At 41.4% G+C, this 11,869-nt stretch overlaps 1 protein-coding gene across 1 annotated transcript; it reads right to left on the reverse strand.

Annotated features, from left to right (window-relative positions):
• Positions 1–2,037: 2,037 nt before the first annotated feature.
• Positions 2,038–9,318, reverse strand: LOC117450710 (cytochrome P450 2G1-like). Its single transcript, XM_034088631.2, has 9 exons — positions 8,950–9,318; positions 8,637–8,799; positions 8,352–8,501; positions 7,181–7,341; positions 6,668–6,844; positions 5,269–5,410; positions 4,987–5,171; positions 4,763–4,904; positions 2,038–4,583 (listed from the first exon to the last, which is right to left on the reverse strand). Exons 1-9 carry the CDS (start codon positions 9,118–9,120, stop codon positions 4,402–4,404), a joined length of 1,473 nt encoding a protein of 490 aa, XP_033944522.2. The 5' UTR covers positions 9,121–9,318; the 3' UTR covers positions 2,038–4,401.
• Positions 9,319–11,869: the final 2,551 nt, after the last annotated feature.

The raw sequence follows: 11,869 nt of genomic DNA on the forward strand, positions 1-11,869 counted from the left end.
CAATTTGCCGCCCTAGGCAAGATTTTAGCTGGCGCCCCCCCCCCCCCAAAATGCAGACACTCACTATGATTGGCGCGTGCATGGTTGTGGCATGACCACCAAAACAAAGATATTGACACAAGATGTGTGCAACTGTATTTAGTTTACTATCCATTTGAACATGATTTAAGTGGGGGGGGGACCTCACCTCCTCTAGGGGGGTCCGGGGGCATGCACCCCGGGAAGTCTTTTTTTTTTAATAATGAAGTTAAAAGCATCAATCTGGTGCACTTTGAGAGCAACATTAGGAGATCTATGGATACATCTCTCAACACCCATATGAAACACAACTGTAAGCAGATTTTCTTTTTCTTTATGGATATTTTACAAATCACTACCCTTTCAAACTGTATTCTTGTTTATTAATAACAACTTTTTTGTACTGTCAGTATTTTATACCTGTTTTTCATCTATTCTCTTATTTTTTTATAACTATAATGATCATATAAAGGTGTGCCTTTACCTCACTGAGCTGAGGTTATCAAAGCCTCTCAGTCTTTCAGGAGAGAGCTCTCTAAAGCTCTCCCCCCCACGGCCGCTTACACAGTAAATTCCAATGTTAATAAAAGCACACAGAAGCTGTGTATGTTTTTTGGGAGTTTGATTTATTTTAAATGAATACAAATACAAAATTAAAACCTATAATTGCACACTAAAACCATTATTTAAAAAAAAGAACAATTTCACATTAACCTTTGGCTTTTACTGGGACTGGGGCAGTTCAACTTGATTTGGGGGGGTGTGTGCCATAGTTTATGGGCACTGTACGCAATATAGGCGTAGTTCTGTTAGTATAAGATAATAAGATGTACTTTGTTGATCCAAAATCTGGAAATTGTATTGTTATGAAAAAGAAAAAAAATTCTAACTTTTTTTTTTTTTACATTTTCGGCACGCCCTATGGGTTGATGCACCCTTAGCATTCGCCTATACTGCCTATGCCGAGGGCCGGCCCTGCGTCACGGACCCTACGTCCATTTATATATACAGTCCAGGGTTTCCGTTAGCCGGTAATTACCGGTTTTTAGCTGGTACAATTTATTAAAAACCGGTACATTCAAAACTTGCCGGTCAAAATGTCTGGTAATAATTTGCGAGACTTCGAGAGATCGGCCGTCGGTCATTATCGGCCGATATTCACTCTTAATAGTTTGATCGGTGCTCTCTATAAAGGCCGATCAGGAGAGCTGGATCTGATCGATATGGACATAAACGCGAGTGAAGTGTAACCGGACGCGAGAGAGAGATCAGATCAGCTGCTGAGTCTGACCGAGACACGCAGCTCTGCATAATCACCTGAAGCCCCGCCCTCTGTTTAGCGCGCTGCAGGAGCTGCTTAAGAAACTGACTGCTGTCAGGAGAGAGAGGGAGGGAGAGGGGAAAAGAGAGGATCCGTTTCTCCCGTGTTATAACTTATTATTCAAAGTTAATGTAAACTTTTGAATAATGTACGTTATCTACTACAAGTAGTTTGTTTGAATGTAATAATTATGTTGTTTGTTGTTTGTGGAATCATTTATTGAAAAATGAATCTGAATATTTCGATCTGTTACGATTATAAACTGAAGCAATATAAAAATGAGCCCCGTGAACTGAGTTTTAAACTGAAGCATATCTGCTCATAGTCCGGTAATTACCTGCTAACGGAAACTCTGCTACACAACTCTTATTATTATTATTGAAATATGACTGGTAAGTTTAAAATTTGTCCGGTAAAATAAATTCTGCCCGGACATTTGACCAGCGAGAAAAAATCCTAGCGGACACCCTGAATACAGTCTATGATTTTTTGTCAAAGCAGTTAAGATATTCATTGCTATCGGGATGTTAAGAGTATTCCATGGAATATAACAAAAAGTGTATCTCGAGCCGGTTTCTCAAACTTACCTACCCCACCTTTAAGTAAAAGTACATTATTGTCAAAATACTTAATTACAAGTGAAAGTCCTGCATTCAAAATCTTACTTAAGAAAAAGTACAAAAGTAGTATCAGCATAATTAATAAGAATCAAAAATCCTTTATTTGTCCGCAACGGGGAAAATTACATTTAACAACATCAGATAGTGCAGGTAAAGTGAGGAGAATAGACTTACATATTTAACAAGCATTTTACTGTTGTAGACAAACAAAGTTCTGTTTGACTTTCTGTAAAATATTTAAATAATTGGACTCTTATGTGGCTTAAAGAGTTAGTCCGCTAGTTTATTTTGTAGAGATGTATTTTGTTAAAAGCAGCTAAAGATGACTAATACATGTAGTGGAGTAGAAGTTTAAAGAACAATTAAATAGAAATACTCAAGTAAAGTTTCCACCTCTGGAAAGACGTTTTACAGGTCAAAGTAAAAGGACTCAAATGTACCTTACCTCTTTCAAGGTTCAGTGATCTGACTTTGATTGAATTGCCAATGGAAAGCAGAGATTTTTATAATCTTTTAAAAAGAGATCATATATTTGATGTGTTGGGTGTTTTTTTCTTGTTTGATAGATTTTCTTCCAATGAAATTTTACTTGGAATAAATTCAGTAAATACACAAACACAACAAAGACTTTCCAACAGGTATACAGAAGTAATCTATTGCCATGTGTATGTATACAAATCCATATTTCAGAAACACTTTTTTTTGTTTTTGTTTAAGACGGCATGTTGATAGTTAATTGAGTAACTAAGAATTGTTAAAAGGCAAGGCAAGGCAAGTTTATTTATATAGCACTTTTCAACACAAGGCAATTCAAAGTGCTTTACAAAAAACGAAAGACATTAAGAAAATGGCATTTCAAATCAGTCATTAAAAATAAAAGCTAATAAAATAAACATAAAAAGAAAAAATACATGGATAAAAGTTACAGTGCAGTTTAAGATGTGAATAGTTCAATTAAAAGCAGCGACAAAAAGAAAAGTCTTCAGCCTGGATTTAAAAGTAGTCAGAGTTGCAGCGGACCTGCAGGTTTCTTGGAGTTTGTTCCAGATGTTTGGAGCATAATAACTGAACGCTGCTTCTCCATGTTTAGTTCTGACTCTGGGGACAGAAAGCTGACCCGTCCCTGAAGACCTGAGAGATCTGGATGGTTCATAATTTAGCAGGAGGTCAGAAATGTATTTTGGGCCTAAACCATTCAGTGCTTTATAAACCAGCAGCAGTATTTTGAAATCTATTCTTTGACACACAGGAAGCCAGTGTAAAGACTTCAGAACAGGAGTGATGTGATCCACTTTCTTAGTGTCAGTGAGGACTCGAGCAGCGGCGTTCTGAATCAGCTGCAGCTTTCTAATAGATTTTTTAGTGAGACCTGTGAAGACACCATTGCAGTAGTCCAGTCTACTGAAGATAAAAGCATGGACAAGTTTTTCCAAATCCTGCTGTGACATTAGTCTTTTAATCCTAGATATGTTCTTTAGGTGATAGTAGGCTGATTTAGTAACTGTTTTAATGTGACTGTTGAAACTCAGGTCAGAGTCCATGACTACACCTAGATTTCTGGCTTTATCTGTTGTTTTGAACATTGCAAGCTGAAGCTCAGCACTAACTTTTATACGTTCTGCCTTGGCTCCAAAAACCATTACCTCAGTTTTATCTTTGTTTAATTGGAGAAAGTTCTGACACATCCAGTCATTGATTTGTTTAATGCACTTACTCAGTGTTTGAATTGGAGCATAGTCTCCTGGTGAAATTGTTACGTAAATGTGTGTGTCATCCGCATAGCTATGGTAACTTATTTTGTTGTTTTTCATTATCTGAGCCAGTGGTAGCATGTAGACGTTAAAGAGAAGAGGCCCCAAGATAGAGCCTTGAGGTACCCCACATGTCATATTTGTCAACTCAGATGTAGGCAGCAGGAGGAGGACTTCAGAAGTTGTCTAATGTCCTCTAGGTTTTTATCATTAATCTGATGGAATTGTGTCATGGTGTTTGACTTGATGTTAAGTGGACACAGAGACAACACATTTGCTGTACCTGATGCAGAGGCACTGACTGCTTGTCTGATTTTCTGAATTTTGTCAGTGAAGAAGGCAAAATCATTGCACTTCAGAGGCTACTGACACTGGGGGGTTAGTTAGTCTGTCGACGGTAGCAAACAAGGCATGTGCGTTGTTTTTGTTTTTGGTAATGATGTCAGAGAAGAACGATTGTCGTGCGTTTTTCAATTCCAAATTATAAAGACAACCAAAGCAGAAGACAAGAGGATGCATAATCATTCCGGCTGTTTCCTTATGTTGTATCTTTACAGTATGTGTCCGCCAGGTAACAGCAAACATCATCTTTACAGCAAACAGTGCAAAAAAGCAATATATGTTATCGAGTTGTCCTCGACTCAGAATGCTTCAATCAATGATAGGCTCAGTCTAAATGGACTCCCTGTTCTCAACGCGGCGTGGCGATGATCTCGGAGGAGCGAGGCAGATTGGCGAAGCTGCTGAACTCTGGATTGAGGTTGATAGTGTCGGGGCCTCCAGTGCAGGAAAAAGTGAAATTCTGCAGCAGTGACACTAGGAAGATAAAAAGCTCCATACGAGCCAGAGACTCGCCAGCACAGGCTCTCTTCCCTGTGAAGAGATAAAACCACAAACTTCAAAATAAAAATACAATTGCGTTTACGATTGTTACTGGCCAATGAAAAAAATGAGCCATTGTGGACACCACACTCACACAGAAAACTACTAATATTAATATTCCTCAGCATGCTAAGGGTTGATGTATCAACTGGCGGAATGCCGCATTTTACCTGCAGAAAAAGGCATGAAAGAAGGATTTTTCTTAAAGTTGTCATTCTGGTCCAGGAAGTGCTTAGGGTTGAAGGTCCAGGGAGTCTCCCAATGCTTTTCCTCTTTCAGCACAGAGTGAAGCAAAGGAATAATCACAGTGTCCTATTAAGACATGTGAGAGACATGTTAGTGTAATAAGGATTTGTCTCTGTCATTGGATATGATATCTTGGGATGGACAATACCTTGGGGATTGTGTAACCCCTGAAAGAGATGTCATGGAGTGCGTAGTGAGGGATGCTGAATGGGATAAGGTCCAGAAAGCGCTGCACCTCATGGAGGACTGCATCAGTAAAGGGGAGGGACTTCCTGTTCTCCATGCTAGGACAACTTTGTCCAATCACAGTGTCAATCTCATGCTGCATTTTCTCTGTACGGGAGCAAGCAAAACATTAAAGGTAAATACTGGATTATAGATGTTTGTAGAACTGGTCAAAAAGGGCTGTGTTTCCTGTTGGGGGACTTACCCTGTATGTCTGGGTATTTTATGAACAAACTGAGAGCATATCTAATGGTTGAGCTGGTTGTTTCCGTTCCTGCCAGGAAGAGAATCAGCACAGTCGAGACCAAGTTGTCATGGTGGAACTCCGTTGAAGGAATGTCCTTTTCCTGTTATATTGGTATAAATAATACAAAATGCACAGCAAACAGCAAATATATATTTTTCTGATGACATCTGCCATACTACATCAGGGAAACCTTTCTTAGCATTCGTAACCCTAACCCAAATTAATGTGAAGGGATGTCTAATTAGATACAGAGGAATTTTAAGAAATTCCAGGATCAAAGTTATACTGCGCAGTGTGGTCTCGGGTTTCTTAAAGGTCCCATGTCATGGCCATTTCTACTGATCATAATTCCATTGTTGAGGTCTACTAGAATAGATTTACATTGTTCAATGTTCCAAAATCACATTGGTTTCTCAAACAGCATCTCTGTATAGTATGTGTATTCACTCTCTGTCCTACACGCCTTGTTGGAGCTCCTGCCCCTCCCTATGAGCCCACTCTGTTCTGATCAGTCAACCACTGTTACAGCTGAAGATCAGTGTTTATCTGTTACCATGGCGTTTGTTAGCAACCAGAAAATGACACCAGTAATGACAAACAGATGAGAATGCTGTGTGGGGTCTGGGTGCTGTGTTGGCGGTTTGTTGCGGCGCTCGCTGCTCCGCCCTTTGAGGCTCGAGGAGCGGACAGTGTGAGCTGGGTTACTGGTGTCGTTTCCTGGTTGCTGCGTGGGGTCTGCAAGACAGCGAGGAACTCAGCCTGAGCACACACTCACACTCACAGCCTGGCTGTGTGCGGAGATCCGCGGCTGAGAAAAGATAAGGCTGAGTGAGTGTGTGTGTGTGTGTGTGTGTGTGTGTGTGTGTGTGTGTGTGTGTGTGTGTGTGTGTGTGTGTGTGTGTGTGTGTGTGTGTGTGTGTGTGTGTGTGTGTGTGTGTGTGTGTGTGTGTGTGTGTGTGTGTGTGTGTGTGTGTGTGTGTGTGTGTGTGTGTGTGTGTGTGTGTGTGTGTGAGGAGCTCCGCGGATTGGTCCATTTGGACCTGGGTATCGTTATGTTTTTTGTTAATGTCTTTGACTTTTGTAAAGCACTTTGAATTGCCTTGTGTTGAAAGGTGCTATATAAATAAACTTGCCTACGTCACTATACTCAGGAAGAATTTTTTTTCCAACGAGGTGTTCTGGGGAAGCATAGACAGGTCTTTTCTGTGTTAGAGTTTTACTCGCTACAGGGTGTACTTTGAGGGTTTGTGACTCTGCAGACCGTTTAGACCAAAGCTACATAACACACAAGGGGACGGGGAATAACCGGAAAAGCATGACATGGGACCCTTAAACAAAGCAAATTGTCCAGTCCTACCTGATTGCTTCGGATGAGAAAGCTGTCAATAAAGTCCCTCGGTGAGCTTGGGTCCATTGTCTCTTTGTGCTCTTGGATCTGCATGGACACAAACCCTCTTATCTCCTCAATCCGGGCAAAAACATTGTTATGGCTGCCGGGAAGATGCTCCACGATGCGGGGAAAGACGTTGTACATCTGTATCAGGGAGGCAGACAGTACACTCAAGCTTTGTTCCATAGGGGTTCATAATGTATTCAGTGTGTTGTGGCTATCGTTGCAAAATGCTGTATATTATTGTTAAGCTGCATTCACATGAAACGCAATGTGAATTTCATTAAATAATTTAAACTTTGAGCGCAGCGCTTGGAGACAATTTTGAGCGATTTTGCTAAAGCGTCAGCAGAGGCACACAGTATGATGTGAATGCATCTTTACAGTATTCTCTCTGAATATTTCCACCATTACCTGTCCCAACTTCTATTTAACTTAATCATAGACATGATATTAAGTAGGATTCGGGCCTCCCCTTACCTGACCCCAGGGACTACTAGCAAATCTCAAGGTGTTTGTTATTATCTGCAGAAGAGACAGGAACTTCTCATCTTCATATTTGAAGCGCTGGCCAAACACCAGGCAGCAGATCACGTTGGACACGCTGAGACTCAACAAGAATGAGGGGTCCAATGGCTTGGCTGGAAGGGAAGAGGGAAACACAGTTGGACTCATCTTACAAAAGGTGGTGTTGGCAGGTCACAACATCCATTGAGAATTCATCTTACCTGCCATACAACTCTTTTTCAAATGCTAAAAACGGCTAACTTTGCTGGGGTTTGAACATGTTTAAGCTCACTTTGGATGTGTTAGAAGAACCATGGTTAGAACCAGCGTTTTGTTTAATTGAAATACTATATAAAAAAGGTGGTATCTGTTAATGTCACAACACTGTAAGAAGTCAATCAATAGTAGGCTAACTAATACAAAGTCAAACAGTATCAATTTAATTAAGAACTAATGGTAAAATTATATTGTTATCATTCATCAAAGATAGCAGAAAAACATGCATTATGTACTATGGAGGGGACTCTGACAGAGGATTACTCACAAAGTACACAGCAAAAGTACTTCATTTTATTTCTGGTAGAAGTCAAACTAGAACCGAGTCCAACAGAGTCAGTTTTCTTAAGAACTTGTGGTAAAACATATTTGTATCACTCGTCAAATATAGCAGGAATGAAGAGCAGCTGATTTGAAAAAACAAACGCGAGAGGCGGAACCGCTGTATAGTTTAAATCTCCTAACAATGTTGTCCATTTTAGACAGAGGCTTATTATATTTACAGCCTTAATAACATTCATTTTCTGGGCTCAATATGTGTCTTGGCCGTTTTCGTTGTGATCGCTAAATTCACCTTGTTTATAACAATCACCGTTCATTCAGCAGGATACTGACAAAGTGTGATTTTAGCAAATGAGTGCTTTGTTTTGAAATCACTTCCGTGAGTTTCGCCCCGCCCCTCGCTCCAAGGACGATTTGACCATTTGGTAAGGTAAAAAGCAAAAAGCAAAAACGCCTCTCAGACGCTCTTCCGTTTACGTGTTTAATAAAGAAAAACAATTGGACGGTAGATACACGGATTCTCAAGCAAGAGAGATGCAAACATCCGAGCAATGCTTCCAGTCTCCCACAACAGCTGAAAACACACCTTTGAACGTTTTTACGCGATCCCTCAAATGTTGGCTCTCTTCTTGGATCCACTGTTCCATGCCTTTGCGTCCCATCCCAAAGTCTCGTAAGGTTGTCAGTGTGAAACGTCGAAGTTGGCGCCAGCGTTCCCCGTTACTGATCCCCAAACCTGACAAAAGGAAATGGTTGTTTTGTGACGATCTGAGGTCTTATAGATACATGTAAACACAGAGACATGCAGACCTAAAACCATTAGAAAATCACTTGTCCCTTGACAAAGAAACATTATTGGTGCTGTTGTTACCGTAGCCATGGGTCGCTCTCATCAGAAACGGCAGTGGACCTCTGCCAGTGAAGTCATCTGCATGGTCCACCAGAGCCTCTTTCACGGCATCGTATCCTACCAGAACAACCACCCGCTGCCAGCCCAGGTACACTGTTATCACAGGACCGTAGGTTTCACTGAACTAGAAAACACATTGGGGCAATTAAAGGCTGCAAATTAACTATTACTTTTGTAATCAAATGTTTCCTTGTGATAAAAAAACATCTGTTTGACTGAGGTTATGCAGAGACGTCGTCTCTCATTATTCTTGTCCGATTACATTTAGTCTTACCTTGAGAAAGCTTTTAAAAGGTGCATTTTTGTCAAGCTGTAGCAGGTTTCCTACTAGAGGAAGCGCATAGGGTCCTGGAGGCAGGCGATACTTTCTTCTGTTTTTGACACTGCACAGCCACAACAGAGCTACGATCAGCCCTGCCAAGATCACTGTTGTTGAAAAGTCCATAATGCTCTTAACACTTCGTCCTCTTGAATCTCTGCTGCTCAACAGATCTCTAAATGCTTGAATCCTTTCATTGGAGCTTATATTTAAATGGGTGTGTATCTTTTACAGCATGTTGGCAGGAGCGCTGCATTAGGACACAGGTCAGCCATGTGACACTCCTTGCTAATTTCCATGTTTTTTGTTTCATTTTGCATCGAATATTTCTAAAATCCCCCAGCTTAACTTCCCATGGAAACTTTCCGGAAATGTTTCTCCCCTTTTCGTATGGGATTAGTTTTGTATCATAAAGATAGAGCAACACTTTCTCAGAATAAAGAAAAACTATGAGTTTAAAAGGAAACAAATCATTTGTGTAATCATGTAAACTATAAGTATTTTTTCTTTGTTTTAACATAGGTTATTGTTTGCGGTTCTTGTTTCTTCTTTCTCAATGATCAGACTTTTGCTCTCGCTGCAGCTTTCTCTTTTGCGCTCCCTCATTTTTTGTTTGAGATTTTGACACAAACATCCCAGGTGGGCGGGACTTTCAGGGGTGTGTCCCCATTGGCTACTCAGCTTTTGAGTGACAGCCCACTACACCACAGATCATACAGTGCAACTCATGCAGCAAACTCCGGAGTCCACTCGGCCACCTTAGTGTTGGTGTCTCCAGTATGGGATTAGTTTTGTATCATAAAGATAAAGCAACACTTTCTCAGAATAAAGCAAAACTATGAGTTTAAAAGGAAAAAAAAACTGAGTCAAGCCAAATTAAATATTTTTTTTAAATAAAACTATAAATTGCAAACAAATCATTTGTGTAATCATGTAAACTATAAGTCTTTTTTCTTTGTTTTAACATAGGTTTTTGTTTGCAGTTCTTGTTTCTTCTTTCTCAATGATCAGACTTTTGCTCTCGCTGCAGCTTTCTCTTTTGCGCTCCCTCATTTTTAGTTTGAGATTCTGACACAAACCTCCCAGGTGGGCGGGACTTTCAGGGGTGCGTCCCCATTGGCTACTAGCTTAATCTGTTATCTGTAAACGTTCCCTAAATCTACTAATTTAGGGATAATCCACGGACATCATTTAATACACATGTTAATTTGAATCAGATGTACTGATAATATCCGCAATATAAATCTTTAAACTTCTTCTTACCTTTAAAAGTTTATGGCGCTGGTTCAGAGTAAACACAGACTATGTTACACAATCGGCTTAAACAGTGAACCTTCATTTAAAGCAGGGGTGTCCAACCTTTTTTGAACCGAGAGCTACTTTTAAAGTTGCCAGTCTGCCGAGATCTACCAGTCCAAATAGAGAGGCGTAGCCATTACTGACAGCCTACTACCAAGTAAATACACACTACTTGTATATTTACAAGCAGCCTCCCTCTCCTCTGTCCTCATCCTGTTGGACCTGTCTGCTGCATTCGACACGGTGAATCATCAGATCCTCCTTCGCACTCTCCAAGAACTTGGAGTCTCAGGCTCTGCACTTTCCCTCCTCACCTCATACCTCAAAAACCGCACCTACAGGGTAACCTGGAGAGGGTCCGAATCCGACCCTTGTCAATTAACTACAGGGGTCCCTCAGGGCTCTGTTCTTGGTCCCCTCCTCTTCTCCCTGTACACAAACTCGCTCGGATCTGTCATTAGCCCGCATGGTTTTTCATACCACTGCTACGCTGACGACACCCAACTAATTTTGTCCTTTCCCCGCTCAGAGACCCAGGTCGTCGCACGCATCTCTGCTTGTTTAGCTGACATCTCTCAGTGGATGTCCGCTCATCATCTCAAGCTCAACCTTGACAAAACTGAAGTGCTTTTCCTTCCGGGAAAAGATTTTCCCTCTCTTGACCTGACTATCAACATCGGCACCTCTGTTGTTTCCCCGACTCAGACTGCAAGGAATCTGGGCGTGATCCTAGATAACAACCTGTCCTTCACTGCAAACATCGCTGCTACAACCCGCTGCTGCAGATACACGCTTTTCAACATCAGGAAGATACGTCCCCAGCTGACCCAGAAAGCGACGCAGGTTCTGGTCCAGGCTCTCGTCACCTCACGCCTAGACTACTGCAACTCCCTCCTGGCTGGTCTACCTGCATGTGCCATCCGACCTCTGCAGCTCATCCAGAATGCAGCGGCTCGTCTGGTCTTCAACCTTCCAAAATTCTCCCACACCACGCCGCTCCTCCGCTCCCTCCACTGGCTTCCGGTAACTGCTAGAATCCACTTCAAGACACTGGTACTTGCGTACCATGCTGCGAATGGATCTGGCCCTTCCTACATCCAGGACATGGTTAAACCGTATACCCCAGCACGTGCACTTCGCTCTGCATCAGCCAAACGACTCGCTGCACCCTCGCTGCGAGGGGGACCCAAGTTCCCATCAGCAAAAACACGTGGGTTTGCTATCCTGGCTCCAAAATGGTGGAATGAGCTCCCCATTGAAATCAGGACCGCAGAAAGCTTACACACCTTCCGGCGCAGACTGAAAACTCATCTCTTTCGACTCCACTTCGAGCGATAGAATGACTAACAAAGAACTGCTAACAGAGCACTTATATACTAATAAAGGACTGGCTTATCTAAAGCCAGTTGAGTAGCACTTGAAATGATTGGCTCTTTGAAACCTGATGTTCTTATATGATTCTGTTTTCTTCAAGGTTGTGTCTTCCTGGTCGAATGTACTTATTGTAAGTCGCTTTGGATAAAAGCGTCAGCTAAATGCAATGTAATGTAATGTATAAAACTGACCTTTAATACTC

Source organism: Pseudochaenichthys georgianus, chromosome 8 (assembly GCF_902827115.2).
Source record: "Pseudochaenichthys georgianus chromosome 8, fPseGeo1.2, whole genome shotgun sequence".
NCBI classification, from domain to species: Eukaryota; Metazoa; Chordata; class Actinopteri; order Perciformes; family Channichthyidae; genus Pseudochaenichthys; species Pseudochaenichthys georgianus.